General features: G+C 54.0%; 1 protein-coding gene across 2 annotated transcripts in view; it reads right to left on the bottom strand.

Moving 5' to 3' along the window:
- Positions 1–8,601: 8,601 nt before the first annotated feature.
- Kiaa1671 (KIAA1671 ortholog) overlaps positions 8,602–24,759 on the bottom strand; it is a 106,408-nt gene continuing 90,250 nt past the window's right edge. For both annotated transcript variants that reach the window (XM_059249389.1, XM_059249388.1), the window contains 6 exons: positions 18,485–18,603; positions 15,123–15,369; positions 12,715–12,889; positions 11,015–11,133; positions 10,261–10,403; positions 8,602–8,712 (listed from right to left, as the gene is read on the bottom strand). In XM_059249389.1, coding sequence (XP_059105372.1) covers positions 8,613–8,712; positions 10,261–10,403; positions 11,015–11,133; positions 12,715–12,889; positions 15,123–15,369; positions 18,485–18,603 — 903 coding nt within the window. In that variant the 3' untranslated portion in view covers positions 8,602–8,612. The remainder of the gene's footprint in view (positions 8,713–10,260; positions 10,404–11,014; positions 11,134–12,714; positions 12,890–15,122; positions 15,370–18,484; positions 18,604–24,759) is intronic.

Consider the following 24,759-nt stretch of genomic DNA (forward strand, 5'->3'; position numbering starts at 1 on the left):
AATCTGAGCTGAGCAGGAGCAAGAAAGACTCGTGCATCCATCTCTCTCTGCTCTTGACTGTGACTGTGAGCAGCCAAAGTTCTGACATCTCAGTAGAAGGACTGACCGTGGGATTGTAAGGATGTCCCTATTGATGGTCTGACCCCAGGACTGTGAGGACATCCCTGTTGCTGCTCTGATTCCAGGATTGTAAACCCTGGGATTGTAAGGACTTCACCATTGATGGCCTGACCCCTTGGGTTGTAAGGATGTCCCCACTGACAGACTGACCCTCGGATTGTAAGGACATTGCCATTGATGGACTGACCCTGGGATTGTAAGGATGTCCCATTGATGGACTGACCCTGGGATTGTAAGGATGTCCCATTGATGGACTGACCCCGGGATTGTGAGTCAAACCTTTTCTCTCCAAGCCTCTTCTCATCAGCGTGTTTTACCACAGCAACAGAGATGAGATTAGGACACCCACCTTTAAAACAAGCTGCCTGCACAGATGTGTGTCTAAGGGACGAGCTTGTGCATCTGCCTGCCTGCTGCTCTGTGACACAGCCATCACCGTTCCTCACCGAAGACTGGCGAATTTCCAGTAATCCTCCAGGCCTTCAGCTCCAGACAGGGATCACTGTGGTGTCCAGCTTTGCAGACTGAGCAGTACCCATCTTCAGCTTCTCCAGCATGAAGACACCTAATGTTGGGTTGCCCAGGTCATATTGTGAAAGGCAACCTAATACATGACTTTTGAATATATTTTTATTCTATCAGTTCCATCCTCTAGGAAACACTAATGCAGTATTCCTGAGAAGACTGTCGATCAGCCTCCAAGATGTGTTGTTATCTATTAGCATCCCTGGGTAGGCTGTTGATTAGCATCCTTGGATAGTGTCCTAATTAGTCAGCTTGAGACAACATAGAGCCATATGAGAAGAGAGTCTCATTTGAGGGATGGTCCAGGCCAGGATGGCCTATGGCCATCTCTGTAGGGAACTGTATTAATTGTTAGAGTATTAATTGACACAGGAGGCCCTGGCTCACTGTGGGCGGCACCAATTCCTGGTCAGGTAGTCCCGACTAGCTGAGCATGAGCCTGAAAACAAAGGAGCAAGCAGCATCCTCCATGGTTTCTACTTCAAATTCCTGCCTGAGTTCCTGCCTTGGCATCCCTCAACTGAAGGATGGTGATGTGGAAGTGTTAGCCAAATAGACATTTCTTCCCTTACATTGCTTTTGGGTGTGGGGCTCATCACAGCAACAGAGAGGAAACTGAAACATTTGAGTTATTACCATCCCTGGCTAGGTTATTGATATTACCATCCTTTGGGTAGGCTATTCATTAACATCCTTGGGTAGGCTATTAATATCCTTGGGTAGGTTGTTGTTGCATATCTAGGTTGGCTATCAACTCCATCCCTGGGTAGGTTATTGACTAGCATCATGCAGTAGGCTGTTGATTAATTTCCCTGAATAGGCTAGCACTTGCCATCCCTGGGTAAGTTATCAACTAGGCATCATTGAGTGGGTTGCTGATTAACTTCCCTGGGTTGTCTAGCACTTGCCACCTTGGGTAGGTTACTGACTATCATTGGGTGGGCTGTTGATTAGCACTCCTGGTCTCTACTCACCAATGGCCCCAGAATCTCCTACCTTCTATAATAACCAAGAGTGTTTCCACCATTGCCAATGGCCTCTGTGGGCAATGCTCTTGGCTATCACCCCACGGTAACTCTTGCCACAGACGCTGCCATCACCAGCCCTCATTTCGTTGCTAAGAAGAACCAACAGAGAGAGAGAGAGCGTGCCTGCAGCTGGGAGGGGGCAGGATGAGGATTCCACTCTCTGGGGCCTCAGTGGTCACGGTCTCCTGTCCATGTCTCCCATGATGGGTGGCCACCTGTCTGGGGCTCCCTCCTGTTGCCTGGACACAGCTCGGTACAAAAGTCAGCCTGACTCCATGTAGAAGACCCTGTCAACCCAGGAGCCCCCCACCCCCCACCCCCGTTGCTCACTCGAGGACACGCAGCTTCGACAGCACAACCGCTGTGAGGGTTTTATTTACTATTTTTGGAGTCTGGGTGTGCCCCGTTTGCACATGCAGAGTTCACCCCATCTGGTGCAGTCAGCTGGATTCCTGACTGCTTGTCTGTGCCAGAAAACCTCCTATGATGACAAAATATAAAAGCACGGGGGGTGGGGGGGGCAATCCGGCCACTGCGAAGTCCGGGAAGCCCCATTTGTTTTGACAGTAAAAATATAGGTTTTTATAGATGAATTCTCAGTCACGCAGTTAGGTCCTTCCTGGGACTGGCCGCAGCGCCCTGCCCGCCACCACCACCGCCGCCGCCGCCGCCGCCACCGCCGCCGCCGCCGTCATTCCAGAAGTCTTGCAGCTTGTGGTTTGGTAAGGCAGCTGTCTGAATGCCACAGACAGGACGTGCATCTTGCGAGTCCTTCCCGACCATGTTGCAAACATCCCAGGCGGGACCCAGAAGAACAGTTAGGAAAATATACCCTATAGTCACATACATCATCCCACTCTCCCGCCCCAGCATACAAAGCATGTTTGAGGACCACGATCACTCTTTGAACAGAATAAGAAACAACTTGGTACAAATGCCTTCCGTATATCAATATATTATCTCTGTGAGCCCCATATAACAAGATCTGTAAGGCGACACGGGACCAGAACATTAAAAAGAGTGGATTGTCCTTTAGAGGACAGCAGAGATTCTAGCTGGCTCGGTACTGCCAGCGATTGTCAGGGCACAGGTGATATGAAGAGTTTAGGGAGACTCTTGGAGGGTGAAGGATGCAGGCTGTGAAGTGTCTTTTCCTGTGGGAGCTACAGAGACAAAAGGATGCTCTGAGGTGTAATGGGGGCCACGGGACAGGGACAAGTGAAGCCTCATCCTGCCTGCTGCATGGCATGGCTTCAGCCTTCCGGAACGGGACCTCCCTGAAATGTCAATGGTGTCCTCTATCGCTGAGGGGCTTGAGGCCAAGGCAAACTCAGAGGTGTGGAGTGGGCCCTGCTAGTCTCCTGGGGCTCCCTCCACCTCAAGACCGTCCCCAGCAAGGTCGGAAACCCAGATATCTGGAGATCAGCTCCCTATCAACACATGGTGGGGCAAAGGCACATTTGGAGGGCACAACAGCTCTGTTGTGAAAATGACTTTCTGGGGCCTGAATATTAACATGGGTAGGCGTGGCTTTTCAATTTTCAATCAAGCCTAGATCCAGGAGGTGCCTGTTAAAGCCAGGATTGACAGAGCAGGTCTTACTCCCACCCCCCACCCCGACTGGCTGAGTTTCCCTAAGGGAAACCACACTAGGATTTTTCCAATCTCTGCTCAGCAGCTAAGGTTGAGGACCTGGGCCTATTCCTAGAGGCGGTCTCACTGAAGGAGGAAAACGTGCATCTAGACAGAAACCTGGCTTGCTCCTCTCTGAGACAAACCCCTCTGGTCCTGTCTGTCCCTGCATTCCACCCAACATGAGGCCATCAGATAAATTTTACACTAGGCTCCCAAGTCCCCAGGACCACCTGGTTCTCCGCGGGGAGCTGAGGACTCCCCACAGTGCCATATGACTTCACAGGACAAAGGCCTCTGCGTGTGAGGCCAGAGACAATGCGGGAGACCGCCTATCTATGGGAGTGGGGGTGGTTTCCAAAGGCCGGATGTCAACATGATAATGGGCAAAGAGGAGGTCATATGGAGCATGCGTGGGACTGTGCACACAGCCAGAGTTACCAGGAAGGGGGGGGGGGCTTGGGGAGATGCAGATGTCTAAACTGCACACGCTTAAGGCATCTTAGGTTCCTTTAAGAGGAGGGTCCTGGAGAAACCCAAGGAGTAGCATACAGCACACTGACCCCCAGAGTCTTACCTGGTTTAGAAAAGGAAACTAAATGGGTCACTCACTCAAGGGTCTGAGCTCGGACCTCTGCTCCCTGCATTGTGTCGACTCTAAATAGGGGGTGTGGCCAACTGGCACAAGACGGGTCACCCCTGACCCAGTGAGACTGTCAGATCTTGGGTTCTGGAGGGTCAGTACGTGGGTCTTCCTGTGGAATCGCACTGATTTCTTGTCAATCAAGCGCGGGAAGTTAGGTAATGACACACAGGGAAGGTCACTTTGATTCCACTACGCCTTTCGATACTCAAGACAGAACACTTCCTGTCACCGTGGGCTTCTTTACGCCCAGGACGAAGGAAGGAGTCAGGAGAAGTTAGGGTCAAAGCATGAGGAGAATGTTGCACGGTTTTTGGTTGTTGTGTGAGCAGATTTACAGCCCAGGCTGGCCTCCAACTCTCTTATGTGGCCTTGAAATTCCAACCCTCTTCCTTTCACCCAAGTACTAGAATCACAGGTATGTACCACCACACTCGATTTATGCGGCACTGGGGACAGAACTCAGGACCTCCTGTGTGTTGGGCACACACTCCACCCACTGACCCACCCCTTTAAGCCTGCTAGTGTGTTTTAAAGGGACTCCCGGGCAAGCCACTACCAGATCAAAAGTGCTGCAGCGTACAAAACTGATCCAAAAACATAACACAGAAAACGGAACTATGGAAGCGTCTACAAGGAGGCTGAGCCTCCTTGATTTCAGGGATGCCGCTCACCACTAGCTCAGGGAAGGTAGAGAATGCAGAAAGTGTGAACATTATGCTCTTGTCAGTAGCCAGAGCACAGGGTAGGGTGCAGGTAGGTACAGGTGAGGTGCAGGTGGAAGTGCAGGTGGGTGCAGATGGGTGCCAGTGGGTGCAGGGGGGTGCAGGTGGAGGTGCAAGTGAGTACAGATGGGTGCAGGGGGGTGCAGGTAGGTACAGGTGGGGTGCAGACGGGATTGCAGATAGGGTGCAGGTGGGGCCTGCAGTCTCCTTGGTGTTGAACACCTCAGCCCCCAGGCACAGGTGACTGTCCTAACCCAATGATATCAAATACTGCCACCCTTTCCCACCACACCCTTCCAACAGGAAAGCAGGCAGAGGGGGTAGATAAGAGAGGAGCTGAGGTGGGAAGACAGAGAGAACAGGTCTTGACACCATTTGCAAGTAACGGATTTACAGAGAGCGACTTTTGCCGCTGAGGACGTCAGGGCAGTGGTGGGCACAAGTGCCAGGCAGGCATCTATCAGAACACCCGACCCAGGGCCCTCCACAGCCACGGACCACCTTGGAACTGCACAGGCATGTCACCAAGGCAAGGTTGGAGAAAGGTCTCTGGAAGCTGCTGGCACAGTGGGCGGCTGGCCTGGCATGTCTGGGGTGACCGCTGGGGCTGGAGCTTCTGATGTGGCCTTGAGGACTTCCAAAAGGAAATGAGACCGAGTGGGTGTCCAGAGTACAGAAGGATTGTGACTCCCGGGAGTGGGCATTCAGCTAGCAGAATGCGAAGGAGAACATCGGAGACCTTGTGGCCCAGGATCCAGCCTGAGGCTCCCACTGCAGGAGCCTTTCAGTTAGATCAGCATCCAGATGGGCCTGGACCATCTCTTGGCCAGGCGGGTCACGGATGGCGGGGGTGGGGCTGCGTCTGGTCTGAGCTGACTTAGTTGGGTGCTTCACTCCAGCAGGACACAGGTATTCAGAAAAGATCAGAAGGAAAGACACCCGGATCGGGTCTGGTATGCGAGTGACCAAGGCACGGACCATTCAGACTGAGGTTCGTAACACTGGGGACTGAGGGGCAGGCCACCCCACGGAAATCAGGAGAGCCACCCAGACCTGGACAAGGGTGAGACTCACACGCGTTCACAGGCATGGACAGGGGTCAGACGATCTGAGGCAACTGGACACCGTCCGTCCCTTCCCGCCGTCTGTCCATGCCGAGATACAGGCGCACGTCAAGTTTCAAAGAAGACTGGCTGCATTATTGCTTTATCCCCCTCTAAAGCAACCACGGACGCTGCGAGACACGGGCCAACTATGCACACGGCCCCACAGGGAGAGTAAGTGTACGGACAGAATGGGGCGGGGGTGTTGGGTGTGTGCTTATAAATATGAACACAGGCTCTAAGTGGGGAAAGAGGAGCCCGTCAAAAAGAAGAAAAAAAAAAATCAAAACCCGGGAGACACCGGTGTAATGCTTGGACAGTGACTCTGGCCATCTGAGAGCCTTTCAAGCTTGCTTGTCCAAGTCCTTCCAGAAGGGCTGCCCGGGAGGGTCTCTTCTCCAGCTGAGAGGGTCCTGTGAGGGGTACGCAGAGGCCATACTGTCACACCAAAGGCCAATCCACTTCTGCAAGGAGAGCTGGAAGATCCTTCTGGGGACTGGAGCGGGTCCTGGGGCAGGGTCTTCCTGTGGGGACCCAGATGGGGCTCAGCACAGTGTCTTCAGGGCGGAAAGGCCCAGGCACGTGAGCTTGGCCAGGGAGGAGCAGGTGGCTTGGCCTCGGGTTCTGACGTCCGGCGGTTAAGGCTTGAGTTTATGGGTGTCCCGTCTGCAGAGAGAGGACAGTCCTTGGTTAGCAGGGCATTTGGCCTATGCTGGGGCTCAGGTGCACTCCGATGGTGGAGGAGGCCCTGGGTTGCACCTCCCAAGAGTCACCACTCCTCAGGGAAGGATTTGGAGGGGCTTAGTGAGGCACGGGGCAAGCATTCTGACCAGCTGCAATGAGCCAATTGCAATATCACCCCTGAGCCTTAACTTCCTCCAGTGGGGTTGCTGGAGATTGTATCACCGATTTCAAAATCACGACAGACGGCTCTGGACACTCACCACGAAGCAAGGATTGTTCGGGGGGATGGGTCATAAGCACAGGGCACGTGGGGACCAGAACTGTACCCTGTGTGTGCCTGCACGTATGCTGAACTCCATGCCAGCACTGAGCAACACGGAATCCACACAAGACCCCGCCCAAACCCTCCACCCTGGAGTGGCCTTGCTTGGGAATTTATTCATCCTTTGGATTTATGATTATATATATATCATATATATACACATTGTCCATCCATATATGTAAACTTGTGGCACATGCTGTATACATATCTGAAACTCCCCTCCTGGCCCCCGCAGCCAAACGCACAGTCTGCTGGGAACGGTCTAGCCTCATCTAGAGTTCGGCAGACAGTGCTGGAGCAGGGGAGCCCTGAGAAGCGTCTGCAGGGCACTGGCCTAGCATGAGACTCTGAGCTCCAGGGAGCGCCCCCCCTCCCCTTGCCCCAGAAACACTCCAAAACAGACCAACAGGGTGGGGCCTGCAGATTCCAAACAGCACCATGTCCACTCAGGCCGGGCTTTGACTTTTGTGATTCAGGGGGTAGGCCTCTCCTGACCACACCCAGGCCAGCTTCTACAGCACACACCCCACTCTCCACGCAGGGGTCAGGTAGTACTCCCCCCATCTCATACGTTCTCAGGTAAGCCGGGGGACCCCACCTCTGCAGGTGAAGACAGCAGAGCACACAGCAATCTGAGTGCATGACTTCTAAGTAAACTCAGCCCTACCTGTCTGGGCCACCCGCCCCCACTCCCCACTGATCTGCACTGGTCAGCCAACCCCACAGCGATGATGCACCTCTACTGAGCATGTGCAGATGCATCAGCATCGCCTAGACAACAGCAAGGTTGACAAGACCGCCAGCACACACTGTGTGAGGTGTCAGAAGTCATCCAGGTGACTTCAAGGGCTGCCGACGAGATGACTCAGGGGGTAAAGAGGCTTGCTGGGCAAGCCTGAAGACCTGAGTTCAAATCCCTGGTCCCACATACATGTGGAAGGAGAGAACTGACTCCGCAGAACTGTTCTCTGCACATGCACCATGACACATGTGCTCTCACACACCACGTGCTTATATAACAATAAATACGACTTAAGTGCTCAGGAGGATGTGGGGGGTTCTACGCAGACCACAGACATTTCACACCCAGCACTTTAGGGTCCTCAGATCTTGGTGCGGTGGAGCCTTCAAATGGATCTCAGGTGGATACCAAGGGACTGATTATATAACAGTCTCCAATTAAAGTTTAATCACACAGCTTGCACACTACAGACTTCCCTATGCAAACCTCTGAAACTTCTCCAGCTAAGCCAGCCTTTCATGTCCCCGCCTTTCCCAAGGGCTTGGAGGGCAACAGGGAAGTCAAGGTCGTGAGATCAGAGCCCCAGTTACCTGATGCCTGCTGTGGGATGGTCTGTATGTCAAGTGTGTTGCTCTGATTGGTCAACAAATAAAACACTGATTGGCCAGTAGCCAGGCAGGAAGTATAGGCGGGACTAACAGAGAGGAGAACTGAGAGAACAGGAAGGCGGAGGGAGACACTGCCAGCCGCCACCATGACAAGCAACATGTGAAGATGCTGGTAAGCCACGAACCACGTGGCAAGGTATAGATTTATAGAAATGGATTGATTTAAGATATAAAAACAGTTAACAAGAAGCCTGCCATGGCCATACAGTTTGTAAATAATATAAGCGTCTGTGTGATTATTTTATAAGTGGGCTGTCGGACTGCCGGGGCTTGGCGGGACCCGGAGAGAAAACTCCCACTACAAATGCCCTTCGCCAGGCTCTTTACAGGAATCTAGAACACCTGCCTTTGTGTGAGGCCCCCAGACCCCAGGGGCCTCAGCACCCCTCCCCAACTCTCCATCCCCGGGGTCCTACCTGGTCAAGCTTGATTGTCATCATACAGGCTCTGTCTGTCATACAGGCTCTGTCTCTTCTTGGATTTCAGCTCCTTCAGCCACTGGGGTGAGGCCTCTTCTGACCTGAAACCACAATGCCTGTCTAAGTCCAGGGAGAACCACACCCAGGTTCCTCCAGGGCAGGACAACACGGCCTCCAGCCCTCCATCTGCCATGCTGCCCTGCCTCTGTGTGTGAGTCTGTCTGTCTGTCTATGTGTGTAGCTGACTTATTTTACAGTCCCGCAGAGAGAGCCCCTGGCCCAGGCAGGGCTTAGGGAAGTTGCTGACATGGTTGGGCAGTGCAGGGATAAGGGATGAGGTGACTTGGAGGTGTGGAGTCAGCATGATCCCTCAGCATGATCTGCCCCCTAGCCTTGAAATAGAGACAGACCGCTCAGGGTCCCCAGACTTCAGGCCCAGCCTTGCCTGATGGCAGAGAAGGAGGCCCAAGCCCAGGTCCACAGATACCTCTAGGACCCCCCTCCATTCCCAGGACAGTGAGCACACCTCCGCGAGAGCATGCCTCACTCTGACTTTGTCTTTCTCCCCCCACAAGACCGTCTCTGTGCCTTGGTCACGTGCCCTGCTAGCAGGCCCTGAGCACACATCAGAGCTGTACCTGGAAGTCTCTCATCATACCGTGAGGCCCAACTAATCATCAAGACTCAGGAAAAGTATATCTCCCAGAGGGAGGCCTTTCTGGGCGCCCTCCTCCTCAGGTATGTGCTGACAGCCCCTCCTGCCTGGAGGGGTCACAGAGCTAGGGAGTAAATGTGGCCAGCTGTGAGCTACAGACTGTCTTAGGTTTTAACATGGCAACAGCCACAGACAGTGCATAACAGAAAGGCCATGGCTAGGTGTCAATAAAGCTTTATTGACTAGAGCAGACAGAGGGCCGGAAAGAGCCTGTGGGTTGCAGTCTGCTGACTTGTGCTCTCCTGTGGCATGACTGCCCCACACCCCTACATCAGGAGTCCTGATTTTTATGCCCTGACTTCTCAGTACAACCCATCCTCCATGATGAGACTTTTATGCACTGGACCAAGGAAAGGGCTTCACACACAGTTACTGATTCATCTTCACAGCTACCCCAGGAGGTCACCAAACCAATTTCACAGATGAAGAAAGTAAGGCATGCAGTGGTCACGTGGCTTTTTCAGTTCACAGGGCCCTTCACAGCAGGGCCACCGTCAGCTCCCACCTGAGAGCTGAAGCTGGGCTACACGGGTCTCATCCGTGCACAGAATCAGACTGACTGGGGTGGAGCAGCTGCCTCCTCCATGAAGGGCAGCCGACTGGTTAGGCCTCCTGACTCTCCCAAGGCACAGGTGCTCCCCAAACATAAGAGGAGGCAAGGTGCTCCCCAAACATAAGAGGAGGCAAGGTGCTCCCCAAACATAAGAGGAGGCAAGGTGCCTCCGTGTCCAACTATCTACAGAGGGCTGTACCCGGCAGGGGTTCCTGGAAATGCAGCCTGGAATTCTGGGTCAGGTGTGGGAGGAGGAAGAAGAGAGGCCTTGAGATTCCTGCTGTCTCCCCACCTGGGCTGCAGTTGTAGCTGAGTACAGAGTGCACCCGCATCTAAAACCCACACACAGCACCCAGCACTCGGAAGCATCCCCGTCCTCACCTCTCGTCTCTGTCTGTGCTGGAAGGCAGCACCCGACTGCCCAGCACCCCAGGCTGGAAGGGCGACTTCGGGGTCTTGGGCTGGGGTGCCCAGCTGAGAGACTCGCCAGGACTGTCCACTTCCGGCCTCTTGTGGAGCTGAGCCTGGGGAGAGAGGAGGGCCCAGTGTAGCTGTCTGGGGACAAGTCCCATCTAGCAGCGGTCCCACGGCGACACCTCACAGAGCAGTAGGGAATCGGAGCTGCAGAGTGACCCAGGTGGGAAGTATGGGGACTAAGAGGTTGACAGCCTCGTCCCAGGGGAGGCTCCAACAAAATCACTCCTGTATCTATATCGTGACATGAAGCCTGTGACACCCGAGTCCCACAAGCATGCGGCAGGGGCGACCGTCCCCCAAGTTTGGGGAACAGGCTGGAAAGGGGTGACTCAAGACCGTGTGGACAGGATTCCTCTGGGGGAAGCTGGGCAGTGTCACATCCTGTCAGCCCAGCATTCCGATGGCAGATGGAGGCAGGAGGATGTTAAACGGATGTGCTGTGGAAGAGGGAGTGGGCAGAAGGGAAGGAGGGAGGCCGTTCAATAATGATCAATAGACAGGAAGGGAGGGAGGGAGGCCAAATAATGGACAGATGGAGGGAGTGAGGAGAAAAGGCGTTGGTTGGGTCGTGAGGGACAGACAGAAACGAGGGTGGACAGGAAGAGGGAGAGGCATGCAGGCGTTCACTCAGCAGGCTGCTCCTGGGAAACCCCAGTACCTTCAGCACAGCTGGGTCCATGCCTGGGAACACAGGCATCCTCTGCGGATTGCTGACAGGGGTCCTCTCCACCTTGGGCGGCTCTTCATCCGACTCGTCCCTCCTGGGTGACTTCTCTTCTATTAAGAGAAGGGCTCTGGGTCATGCATGAGGACCAGGGCACCCCTGGTCCATCTGTGCTTGGGCAGGGGCTTCCCACTCTCTTCTTCAGACGCTGCCACCTGCCTGGAAACACGGCCACAAGCAGATCACCTCCTCTCGGGGAGAGCATAGGCTCCTCTGACTCCTGCCACTTTGGAGGAATAACAGAACATCCTTGACAGAGGCAGAATGGGTGACAGAGACATGTCCCACCAACAGGAGCAATGTGGAGTGCTCCAGGGTCTCTTCAGGGAACTGCCCAAGTCAGGGGCTGGGATAGAGGTGGTGATGGGGTGGTAGGTAAGGAGTTTCTGGCTTCCTAAGAACTGGTCATCGGTAGAGCACAGCACGTCCTCTGGAGCCCCAGGCTCAGCTGGACACTGGGCATGCCCAGAAAGGTCAGCCCCAGCCATTTGTATCCCCTGGCCATGTGCTCGGGGCTCTGGAAGCCACAGGTTCCACTGACAGGTCCCTGTGAGGGAATCTGCATTTGCTCCAGGTGGCTCAGCATAGTTCTGTCCCTGCAGACACTCACCTATCTATTACTGATTGAGTCTGTGTACATGTGCATGTGTTCACGTGTAGGTACCATTGTGTGTGTGTGGGGGGGGTGGAGGTATGTGTGTGTGTGTGTGTGTGTGTGTGTGTGTGTGTGTGTGTGTGTGTGCGTGCACATGGAGGCCAGAGACTGAGGGTGGACATCTGCATCAATCTCTCCTCACGTTATTCTTTGAGACAGTCTCTCTCACTGGACCTGGAGTTCACCAAGTCAATTGAAGAGCTGGCCAGCAACCCTCAAGAATGCTTTTGCCTCTGCTTACTCAAGGCTGGGGTTACCCGAGTACAGGGGTCCTGGGGATTTGAACTTGGGTCCTGGTGCTTGTCAAACAAGCTCTTTGCACATCTCCCCAGCCCTTTACAGACACTTAACCTTCATTCACTAACATGGCTGGACCAAGAGAAGCAATGACCCCAGCCCAAGTATTCATTCAGGTATCTGGTCAGAGGCCATACTTGGTCATGCTACTGTCTGCCCTTTGTATTTTGGGGTTTTTATTTTTGTTTTGTTTTGTTTATTTTTTGTTTGTTTGTTTGTTTTGTTTTTTGAGATAGGATTTCTCTGTGTAGTTTTGGTGCCTGTCCTAGATCTCGCTCTGTAGACCAGGCTGGCCTCGAACTCACAGAGATCCGCCTGCCTCTGCCTCCCAAGTGCTGGGATTAAAGGCGTGCACCACCACCGCCCGGCTGCCCTTTGGTTTTTTAAAGAGAGTCACGTTATCACAGCTGGCCTGGAACTCACTCTGTAGACCAGGCTGCCTTTGCACTATGAAGATCTCGCTGCTTCTGTTCCCAAACTGCTAGGATTACAGAAAGGCACCGCCCCACACGGATTCAGAACACATTTAAAACCCCACTTACGGCAAGTTCTACAGAACAAGAAACCACAGCTTCCTGGGTCACTGTGCCCAGCGTTCCGAATGGGTCATTCTTCCCAGGGTCTAACCTGAAGCCTGCCTGCCCAGAGCGGTATGCAGGTCGAGGGGAAGGCGTGGTCGTACCTGTTGAGTCCTTGAACATCCACGTGCTGTGTGACTCCTCTTCCAAAGGGGACCGGCTCTCAGACTCACTGAACTGACTGCGCCGGAGCGAGTGGGAGATGGGAGCCCGGCGACGGCTTCGCTTACTCAGCTGCACCCGGGTCTTCAGGGCACTGGAGTCGAGGACTGAGGTTTGCTTTGGGGGTGGCGAGAAGGAGGTGGGGAGGAAACCGTCAGTGCAAGGCGCCACCCACGGACTGTGTGTAGTCTTGTTCATACACAAGGTATTCTCAGGGGTGCATGTGTAGCAGGAATCTTAAAAGGTCTTATTAATAAAATCAAACTGGTGCCAGATATTGGGGTGAACACTGGAAGATCAGAGAAGCAGAACAAGCCACAGCTAACCTCACCTCGCCAGTTCCTCAGCTGATCCTGTTTCCTCAGACTGGAAGCCTCTGAGTCCTCATCCAGAATGAATCTCAGCTGAACTGTTGCTCAAAAGCCTAAAAGCTTAACCAGCCCTAGTTCCTGGTTTTCATGCCTTATATACCTTTCTGCTTTCTGCCCTCACTTCCTGGGATTAAAGGCATGAGTCACCATGCCTGGCTGTTTCCAGTGTGGCCTTGAACTCACAGAGAGATCTCTGCTTCCTAAGTGATAGGATTAAAGGTGTGAGTGCCACCATTTTCTGGCCTCTGTATCTAGTGGCTGTTCTGAAATCTGACCCCAGATAAGTTTATTAGGGTGCACAATCTTTTGGGGAACACAATGTCACCACATGCATGGGCTGGTGTGCCATGCTCCAATGGCACCCTCAACGTCGTTAGCCTCAACTTCCCCATGGAAATCATGCAGGAAGTGCCCAAGAACGGCACTGGACACACAGAACAAATGGCACACAGCCTGTGACATCACCCAGGCATGGGGGTAAGTATACACCAGGAGCATAATCTGTGCCTGGTTTCTGTTTGCTGAATGCATTGCTGAGTGCATCTGTCTTTATGACAACCATATTCATGGAGTTCCCTGAGCCGAGAGGTACTCACTGGGGCCCCCGTGATAATCCAGAGTGCAGGTGACAGGGAGGGGACCACCTACAGAGCACCAATGAGGGGGCGGTACTTCCATGTTCACAGGGCCACCCTGGGACTTCTCTCTGATCAGCTTCCAAACGGTCCCCACAGAATACTCAAGTCATGGTGGCATCCCACAAAGACCTCAGTTTACCTCATACTTAGGGCCACCAGCCTATGTACGGGCAGACTCAGCAGCCATGCCAACCTGCTAATCTAAAAGGCAGGCAGGGGACGTTACCCCTTGGTTATCAGTATGGGCATGGGATGGAGCTGGCTACCAGGGACCGGGGGCTGCTGATGTCGACACTGTTGCTTAGGATAGGTTCTAAGAGGAAATGCTCCGGGTTCAAAAAGGAATGTCCAGTGAGACATCTGTGTCATGTGACACATACCAAATACACACACATGAGCTGCAAGCAAGGCTCGGCAACAGTGAGACCTCGGTGCATGATTGCTGAGTGAATGGCATATCGCAACACCTACTGACATCCTTACAACACCCAGAGAGATGGGCGCCATGCCTGTTCACAGGGCAGTGTCCTGGAAGGCTCATCTGGGGTCTTTTTGTCTCACCTCTGATCTAGAGATGCCAGTGGAAAGACCTTGGCTGTGTGCGGCTGTGGGTCCCCTGGGAGGCCTATTAGAAGCCCCTCAGGAGCATCAGCTGCCCAAGAGTGAGGTCAGGGGCTTGGCCATGAGGAATGAGGGGCCCTTGTAGGCTATAGCGATGATTCCTATCCTCCTTGGAGACTAGGGCTTCCGCAGCAGGGTGGAGTCCAGTTCTGGTCCTGAAGAGCCTACAGCAGGACCAGCAGGACACTGTGGCTCAGGACAGTGGGCACCTGAGGGGTGGCTGTGTGTGGAGCCTAAGCAAGCTCGGTTCTGGGGAACCCCCAGAAGAGGACCTGCGCCTGGAACAGCTGTCACGGAGAGCCCTCCATGTTTGGTGCCCACGTTCTGATGAGTGAGGACCTGAAGAGGCTCTTCTCTGTGTTTGCCCCTGGCCGTGCACAGCCAGGGACTGCAAACCGCAGGCAGGACCTGTGAGCGCTCACGGCAAGCTGTGCCTTGGGTGCCTGTGATCACCTCTGAAGCCGTGGAGCCGGATGTGCTAGTTACTAGTGAGTAAGGCAGTTGAGGATCAGAGAGGTGAGGACATCTGTCTCAAGCCACACAGCTAGTCTGGGGCCATCCTATGCTAAAGGAGAGTCCCTACCTAAGGCTGTGTCCCGTGCCCACCACACGGGTTCTTGGCATACGGCCCCCATCCCGGTGGGGTGCTGATCGTGCATGGGCCACGGCTTCCTTTAAAAGTAAGAAATGGCTGTTTCCACCCCCCAGCTTCAGGCTTACATGGATGAAGGAAAAGTCATCCTCTCTCTCTGCTGGGCACGCGTCTGACGGAGGTGGCCCTTCTGGGCCATCTGTGGACTCCAGCTCGGAACTGGAGCGGTCCACGCTGGAGCTGCGCCGGTCCCGGGAGCTGTCGTGCTGATCCACTGACGTGGACTCCGTGTACGAGGACAAGTGACTACTTGGTGGCTGCTTCCCGGCAGACGCGGCACTGCTGTCGGGAGACGACGGGGACTCGGGGCCGAAACTGCAAGGAGAGGCGGAAGGTGGCAGCGGTCACAGGGGGGCCTGGGACACTCCATCCCAAGCACAAGGGTCCGTGGACATGTGGTTCCACGTGTTCAGACTCAGGGGACCGCAGGGGTCTTCCTCCTGGCAACAGCGGCCAGGGGTCCGTTGTCCACGGGACACCTGCACAGGTGGCCAAGGAGAGCCCAGGCCGGAAGCAGGAGCGGCGGCGGCGCACCTGGAATCTCCGCAGGAGGAGGCAGAAGCAGGAGGGTCAGGGGTTGGAGGCCATCTTGGGCTACACAGCAACCACCTGTGCCCAGAAACCAAAAATAAACAAATAAACAAATAAATAAATAAAAAAAGAAAGAAAGAAAGAGAAATAATAAAATAAAAATGAGAGGCAACACAGGCTGTGGGGAGGGATGTGTGAGCCTCCAAGGCTCTGACGAGAAAAGAGGGTCAGGTCAGATGCCTCAGAACTCGGGTCCTTCCTCGTGGAGCAGACAGGCAGCTAGGCTTGCTGGGACGTGTCAGTCTACTTCTAACACTGACCACGGAGACCTTTCTCAAGACAAAACGCACTTCACCCGCCTCTGTGGGCTCCTTTGGTGGCCTGCACAACACCTGAAATCGTGTGGGGTCTCGTGTGGACAGCTCAGGCTGCGTTTCCACTGGGCAATGGCAAGGGGGTCAGAGGGTCCCTGATCACCAGAAGAGAAGACTGGGCCTTCTGCTCCAGCCAATGGCTGCCTCAGCCACCCACCTACCCACTCGCTGGCTCGCTCACTCACTGAGAACCCATGCTCCCAGCTCCAGGGCTTTCACACTTGGGGTATGAAGACAGGAAAGGCGCAAACCCAGAGGCTGAGGGAAGAGCCACCCTCAGGCAGCAGGGGGCGCCACTGTCCAAGGCAAGAGAGCCTGGTCCCAGAGGCTGCAGTTCCTCTGGCGGACAGCGGGGGGCGAACAGCCTCGGAAGCACCGAGATCTTGAGACAGAAGCTGGGGGACTGGGGGGACCACGGGGCTCGGGGTCCCTTAGGAGACAGGAACAAGTTCCAGCACATATCACCAGGCAGTTGGGTGCTCCTGCGGGAGCACTTACAGAATCACTCAAGGAAGCTCGCTACACACGTAAGTCATAGGTTAGCAGAAGGGGAGTTAGAGATGGGAAGAGTCCAGCTGGTTGGTTCCATTTCTCCTCTCGTCCACTTTTAATGCAGCTCTGACAGTGTGACCCAGCAGAACGGTCAGCAGTCCCACCCCCACCCCAGCAGTGACCCAGCAGAGGAGCAGCCAGAGCCCCCAGCGGTGGGAAAGATGGGGTTCCGGGTTCAAGCCCAGCTCAGCTACTACAGATATATATGTTCTTGACTCAGGCCCCTGCCTCTCTCTAAGACTCAGTTTCCCAGCCTTGCATGATGTCCACAGACCACAGGGCTAGTCAGTCAGGCATGCACTGAGCCTGTGGCAGATGCCAGAGCACCTACCCTTCCTACAGAGGAGGAAGGGGCCTATGGGAAAGAGTCATCTCATCCAAGCTGAACCCCCATTCGGTAGGGGTGGGTTCACAGCTGCTTCCCTTCAGCAGTTTGCAATCGCTGCCCCGGGAGTTCCCTCCCAGCCAGGCAGAAGAGGGTTCTGCAGGTCATATACACGCACACAGGACTTACGGACCAGTTCGTGCACTAGCAGGTACAAACACACACAGACATCTGAAAGCATTGAGAGACACAGACGGGCAGATGCCGGTGTGACCCTGCGTTAGGGCCGAAAGGTCCTCTGGTTTTGCACTTGGTTTTTAACTTAGTATTGTTACTATTTGTTGTTGTTGTGTATGTTGGCTTCCTGGGCTTGGGAGGGCTGCTGTCTGTGGGTCTTCAGCATGTTTTCACAGTGGGAAAACCCCCACAGGGCACAGGGCTAATCCCCGAGTGACATACACTACACTCAATGCTGTGCAGGCGGCCCGTGTCTCACGTTGGGGAGACCAGACTTTGACAGTGTGGTATGGCACAGTCATCTACAAGTGGGTTTTGTTTGTTTGTTTGTGTGGGTTTTTTTTGCTTTTTTTTTTTGTTTGTTTTTTGGTGGTTTGTTTGTTTGTTTGTTTGTTTTTTTGAGACAAGGTTTCTCTGTGTAGCTTTGGAGCCTGTCCTGGATCTCACTGTGTAGACCAGGCTGGCCTCGAACTCACAGAGATCCGCCTGCCTCTGTGTCCCGAGTGCTGGGATTAAAGGGTGTGCCACTGCCGCCGCCCGGCAGCCTGCAAATGTTTTAAGACCCAATTGGAGTTGACCTCGGATGCACGTGGAGAACCTCAAGTTTGACAAGCCTGAGAATATTGTCACCACAAGGGACCCAGATCATCACCTGTACTGCTGGTCTGCCATCTGCCTCCTGTTCACAAGGGTCTGTCCCTGTGTGTCAGCCTGTCACAGTGTGGGTGTCTATATATCTGTCCTTGTGGGTCTCTGTCCCTGTGGGTCTGCCTGTCCCTGCATGCTCCTGGCTGTGTCCAGGCTACTTGCTTGTCGTCAACAGTTTGCACTTTATTTCCATCTTTTTGTGGCTTTCTAATGCCCTTTATTACAACAATGGCTTCTTCCTGTTAAAATTTCTTTAAAAATGCAGAAATCTCTGAGTCAGCCACATAGATTCTGTGCTGAAGAGTTTTATGTCAACTTGGCACAAGCTAGAGTCATCTAAGAGGAGGGGGTCTCAATTGAGGAAATGCCTCCGTAAGATTGGGCTGTAAGACGTTTTCTTAATCAGTGATTGATGGGGGAGGGCCCAGCCCATTGTGGGTGGGGCCGTCCCTGGGCTGGTGGTCCTGGGTTCTATAAGAAAGCAGGCTGAGCAAGCCATGAGGAGCAAGCCAGTAAGCAGCTCTCCTCCATGGCCTCTGCATCAGCTCCTGCCTCCGAGTTCCTGCCCTGTTTGAGTTCCTGTCCTGACTTCCTTTGGTGATGAGCAGGGATGGGCAAGTGGAAGCTGAATTAACCCTTTCCTCCCCACGCTGCTTTAGGTCACACAGTGGTTCACCACAGCAACAGAAACCCCTAACCAAGGCAGACTCGGCCCCAACCACGTCGCCGGGTGCCTGGCAGCTCCACCCAGGTGTGTTCCTACCTGCCTCCATTCTGGCCCTGGTCTGCCCAGGTCCCATACTGGCTGTCGGCTTCGTGCACGAGGGTGTCAGTGTCCTTGGCCTCGGGGGTTCGCCTGGAGAAGCACTGCTTCAGCTGGTTCTGTAAGGAGAGGAGGAGGGATTCAGGCATGATCACACAGCACCACAGCACCCAGCTCCACAATGCCCTCAGACGTGGCTCCCCATGTCAGGGCAAAGGAGACCAGTGCCCTGGTCTGCCGAGACGTGACAGGAAGCGGCACTTTCTGGGTTCAGACGGGCGTTCTGGCATGGACTGGGTCTTGGTTCCAGTACGGAATGTCCCCCATGGTGCCTCTGTGTGAATGCTCCGTCCCCATTTGGGAGGTTGTGAAATCATTGGGACATAAGGCCTCACCAGCAGTGTGGGCGCTGGAGGCAGCCCTGAAGTGAATCTGTCCGGCTTCCCACCCGGGCTCTCTGCTTCCAGATCCTCCATGAGATGAACAAACCTCCACCCCCGCCGACCACGCAGCCCCTTGGCCTTCCCTCCCCAGTGGGCTACGTGCTCTGGAACGGTGATCAGAGAAAACCTCTCTCTGTGAGCCCCCGAGTAACAAATGCACAGCCAGGCGCAGGGTCCTGCTGGGCGTCACCTGGCCTGTCAGTGTCCCTGTCCAACAAGACAGCGCAACCCATCTCTTCCCTCCTCAAAGCTCTACAAAAGCCAGGCAGGCCCGTTCCCACTTTCCAGGTTTACCAGACCGCATGCCAGCGTGGTCCAGCCCAGCACCCACCCGAGCAGCGGTGACCCTGAGCCCACAGCAAGTCACTGCTGACATGAGGCCCCCTCATGGAGCTCAGTCCCATCCTACTTTACAGCTGAGAGTGACACCCTGGCCCGGTGGGGTGACATGCAGGCTGGGAGCGAGGGGACAAGTCACCACGGGGCTGGCTACCAGCCTAGTCTGGTGCCTGACATCAGGGGTTCCTGAGTCACCATGACACCTATGCTCCTGACTTCCCCCACTCAGCGGGGTGGTACATGAAAGGCCTTGTCTTGTATCATCACCATGGAAACCAGCCACTGAGGCCCCGGAGCTCTCTTAAGAGTAACCAAGAGTGGCCTTGCTCACAGTGATTCAGGCAGCCTCTCAACCTGGCCTTTCATGATGCTCCCAGATACCATCTTTCGAAGAGGCCTAGGGAGGCAGGGGAGGGGGGAAGGAGAGAGAAGATCGTCCTGGCAGGACTTTATCTCGGCTGAGCAACAGAACACACAAGCCTGGGCCCACCTCTGCTGCAAAGGAGTTATAATGGGAGCTTGGGGTGAGGGGGCTCAGTGGTAGAGCATCTGTCAAGACTACATACACTCACTTACTTATACACACACACACACACACACACACACACACACAATCACCGTGAACATTTTTATATAATCCATCCCTCAAACAAAACACCCTGACTGACTCCAGTCTGGGACTTTCTGTGGCTCAGTTTCTCCACATGCTCCTTGTGGCCAGAGAACACCCCACCATGTGGGACACAGTGCTGGAGACATAACCAGTCCCGAGGACGGCGACTTCTAAGCAGCTGGTGACTTTCACGCTCACAGCCAGCCACAGGGTGTGTGTGCATCCTCTGCCAGTCAGATCATCTCAGTGAGCACTTCCCCGGGCACTGCGGAGCACAGCGTGGCCTGAAACAGGCTGATGGCGGATGGCGGCTGATGGACCACTGTTGGGTCTGGGTGGTGGGTGGCTCCAGCTGGGACCATGTTTGTATTTTTACACCCAAGCTCATGGGACACGTTCCCTGGCCTGGAACACTTGAATTCTCCCTGGGACTCAGGAGTGGCCATGGCACCACCCTGAGCAGATGCCACAGATCAGGGCCTTCCCTAACTCCATCCCACCTCAATGCCAAGGCCTTCTGGCAGTTCGTATAGCTGCAAGGCCCTACACCAGCCACTTCCCAGAGGACTTGCAATGCTTAAATCTGTAGAAAATCTTACAATTCAAAGTTTGCTTGAAGGCAAGACCTTCCGCTGACTGAGCATTGTCTCAGCTCTGCCCCAGCTCACTAAACGCGAGTGATGCTGGGCAAGCAGACAGGCAAGCAAGCAAAAGCCTCTGTAGCAGCTGCCTCCTGGGTGTCACTGGGGCCAGGGCACATCTCTGTCATGTACTTCTGGTGTACAATTTGTGGCCAACAGCATCCTTTCTGACGTAGACAGTGGGGGCCTTCCCTGCCAGGAGCCCTCTTTCGAGACACGGATACCTACGTGGCAACTTCCTGTGACGGCGTGAGTGGACCGTCGCTGTGGCCCCTTTGCACAGGTCTGACTTAGACAGCTGCTGAGGCCTCTGGTGACGAGAGAAAATGTCCTTCCAGCAGAAGGTAAGAGAGACAGGAGGAGCCTGAGGGCAGGACAGGAGGCAGAGGGACAGCTGCACCCTGAAGGCCAGCTCTCCTTGGACACCTGAAGCCCCTCCCTCCCCGCAGGGGCTAAGCCAATGGCTTCTCCCCTCCCTACGGCAGCACAGATCTTAAGCCCACTTGTCCAGAGTCTCCTTCCCTTTGAAGCCTCTGGGTTTCCAGTGACTGAATGCTGAGCCCTGCTTTCCTGGCCTCTGGATGAGAAAATGGGTCCTTCACTCTCCCCTCTCCCCTCTCCCTCCCCTCAGAGAGCTGTGAGGCCTCCACCTCCCCTGTGAGGCCTCCACCATCCCTGTGAGGCCTCCACCTCCCCTGTGAGGCCTCCACCACTCCTGCACTATTATTTCCTCTTTTAAACCCAGTAGAATGAATCCTTTCTTAAATGCTTTTATGTTAGAAACAAAGAACCTGCACGTTCCCTGGTGACATGTCTGTCCCTGTGTTCCCTGGTGACATGTCTAAAAACACATAACAAATTTGGTGGGGTTGATTCACACCTATCCTCCCCACACTTAGGGGACTGAAGCAGGAGGATTGCCATGAGTTCAGGGCTAGTCCTGGTTACATAGTGAGTTCTAGGCTAGCCAGAGCTTCATTGCTAGAGCCTGTCTCGAAAATTTCAAAACAAAAGTAGGCACTAAAAAGCGCACCCGAGCAGTGGTAAGGAGGAGCTGGGTCTAAGGCAGACGGAGCCATCAACACCCCGATCCCTTCCACAGTTCTGCCAGTTTCAAATAAGGGGAAACCAAATCCTAGACATCAGACCCAGGAGGCTCCTCAGAAGCCGTTCACTCTGCGCTTCACCTGCAGAGGAGGAGACTGAGGCACAGGAACTGAGCAGAATGTAGCTCTTGGTTTCCAAGATGGGTGAGAGGCAGGGTCTCCATCTGTGGGACCCACAGCTCTCTCCAGACCCCCAACCAACACCCACTTGCTCCACTTTCCCCACGATGCTCCAGGAGTTTCTGATAAGGACCCTGGGGTTTGAAAGCCCATTGGCTCGGCCCAGCTACTCGCCAGGCCCCAGGCCCACAGTGGGCGGGAGCTCCTTCCAAGGCTTGTGCTGGAGAGACCAAGCTAGAAGATACCTCTAAGGTTTGTGCCCAAACAAGTTAGAACATACGTCTCCCAATTTAAAACCTGCAGGTTTAGCTGAATCAGCAGGGTTAGTCCCCGAAGTTCATCTCAGGGAGGTGAGCAAAACATACTCCTCAGGTTCCAGAACACAGCCGCTCCCAGCAGGATTGGCCATCACTGCCAAACAGGAACAACAGCCTGAGCTGTGAAGGGGGGCGGGGGACCATGAAATACGGAGGCCAGGCCCAGAGACGAAAACGGCGCTCATACAGAACGTCTGACATCACAGAAAGGTGTGTCTTGAACACCAGCTAACATAAAAACAATTAAAAAGGGTCCCAACAACAGTGTGCCAGGAAAGTGGTTTTGTCTAAACGAACAAGTACGCGTGAGTGTAAGTGAAGGAAACATCTAGAAGGTTCCATGGCAAGTCGCCCCCCCCCCCCGCCCCCTATATGCTAAGAGTGAGACACTCCTTACTGACTGTGACTTTGCTCAGCACACACGCTTGGCCTTCCACCTTCTGGATGAATCCCGAGACGAAACTGAATAAATCAGGTTCTACTCCTTCATGCTGCCCTGATTCATGAATCATGAACTAAGGACGAGCCAGAAGGGCCTTTTCACTTGGTGACTCACCCCAGGGTTATCAAGCTTCTATAAAGAAACAGATGGCACAGTTTGGGGTCTCTGGGCTAATGGCTACTCGGCCATCATTAAGAGGACAGTGAAGGCTAGTTTGGCATTCAATGTCAACTGTCAACGAGACAGGGTCTAGAATCTGAGCATATCCGTGAGGGCGTTAACTTAGGTGGGAGACCCACCCTACATGAGGGCAGCACCATCCCACGGGCCGGGGTCTCAGACTGAATAAAAAGGAGGTGAGCTGAGTGCCAGCATCCATCCACCTCTCCCTACTTCCAGACTGTGGGTGCCATTGACCTCACCCCCCCCAGCTGCCATCCACGCCTTCCTGCCATGATGGACTCCAGCTGCGAGCCTCAGGATGCTTTTGTTGGGTGTCTTGTGCCAGCAACAGAGTACTACCTAATACACCTGGAGAGTAAACAAACGCCCCTGACGTGTGCCATAAAACTTGATTATGAGCAGGAGGCTGGCAAGACCGCGTGCCCTCAGGCGGGGTTTTTTTGTTGACTCCGGATCTGCAGCCCAGGGCCTTGGGAAAATGCCAGCCTGTAGTAGTTGTTGAATAAATACACTGGGGATACATGTCTCTGCAAATGCATATATATATATATATATATATATATATATATATATATATATATATATATATATATATATATATATGTTGTAAAGTGAGTAGGAATGAGTTCCCAAACCAGGGAAGTTGATACTGTGGGGGAGGAATGGGGAGAACACCATGCCTGCGTGTATTTTGGAGTGTCTGACACATCTCCTCAGAAAGAGCCCTGAGTCAAGCGGCCACAGCTGACAGAGCAGTTCCAGAGAATTCGAGAAGCCTGCCCCTCACCCCCAGCCACTCTACACCCCAGCTGGGTGGGGAGCCGTGCAGTCATGGACCCCACTGGCATGGGGACACCTGCTCTGTCTCAGTACTCCGAAGCCAACTGCCCCTCCCGTGCTCAGGTCTGACCTGGGACACCAAAGTTGTACTCATTACTCATCCCAATGAGCCTGTGGTGTGTGGTGATGTATTATAAATAAAATCTGCCAGAATATCAGAGAGACAAAGGAACAAGCTACTGCCACCTCTTACCTCTAGGACTCCTCAGCCTGAAAAGCCTCTAGTTCCTGTCTCCTCACACCTTATCTATCTTTCTCTACCCAGCCATAATTTCCTGGGATTAAAGGTGTGTGAGCAAAGACTTGAGATCTCAAGTGCTGGGATTAAAGGTGTGTGCCACCACTGTCTGGCCTCTATGTTTAATCTAGTGGCTTGTTCTGTCCTCTGATCTTCAGGTAAATTTTGTTAGGGTATTCAATATATCACCATAGTGGTGCAAGACCCTGTGTGGACCATTTCACAGGGGAGGAGACTGAGGTCCAGAGAAGGGATTCCAAGACCTCCAGATCACCTGAATGGACTAGAAAGCCATAGGGCTGGATCGTGACCCTGAGGTTGGTGGATACCCAGGAGTGCTCACATTCCTGACTTCTTTGGCTTCTGAGGCATGGTTGGACCCCAGTAACTACTTCTCAGCTAGACTGAGAGCCAAGCCGGGCGAGAGTACTTAGTGATGAGCACTCAGGAAACATGCAGGAGGGAGAGAGGAAGGGAGGAGACAGACACACAGAGGAAAAGCCCCAACCAGGCAGATGGACACCAAGACACACCCAGGACAGAGGCATGTGTGTCTGTGCCTCAGAACCAGGGGGGCCGGATGGGCCCATCCCGGCCACAGCTCGGTGGTTCTGCCCTCACACCTGTGTGCACTTGGCTCCTAGATGACCTCCAGCCAGACAATGCCCTTCTCTGAGCCCTGTTTCATCTCCTGGTGAGTCAGTGGTGTGAGGCTGATGGTCTCAGCGACCCTCAGAGGCTTCAGATGAGGAGATGATGCCCATCTCTGGGGGCTTGAACCAAATCCAGTTTCACAAACACTCGATAGATCAGCTAATAGGGCCTGGCCGTGAGCAGCCCAAACCTCAACCTTTTGTACTGCAGACATGAAATGGACTCGTCCCGGCAGCCCCACGTGCAGGGGTGGAGCAAGCTAACCATTTTAAGCAAGACCCTGCGACCCAGCAGCCCTGGACAAATGCAGCTCTGCCAGCTGCCAGCTGCCAGCTGCAA

This window comes from Peromyscus eremicus, chromosome 23 (assembly GCF_949786415.1).
Source record: "Peromyscus eremicus chromosome 23, PerEre_H2_v1, whole genome shotgun sequence".
Lineage (NCBI taxonomy): Eukaryota > Metazoa > Chordata > Mammalia > Rodentia > Cricetidae > Peromyscus > Peromyscus eremicus.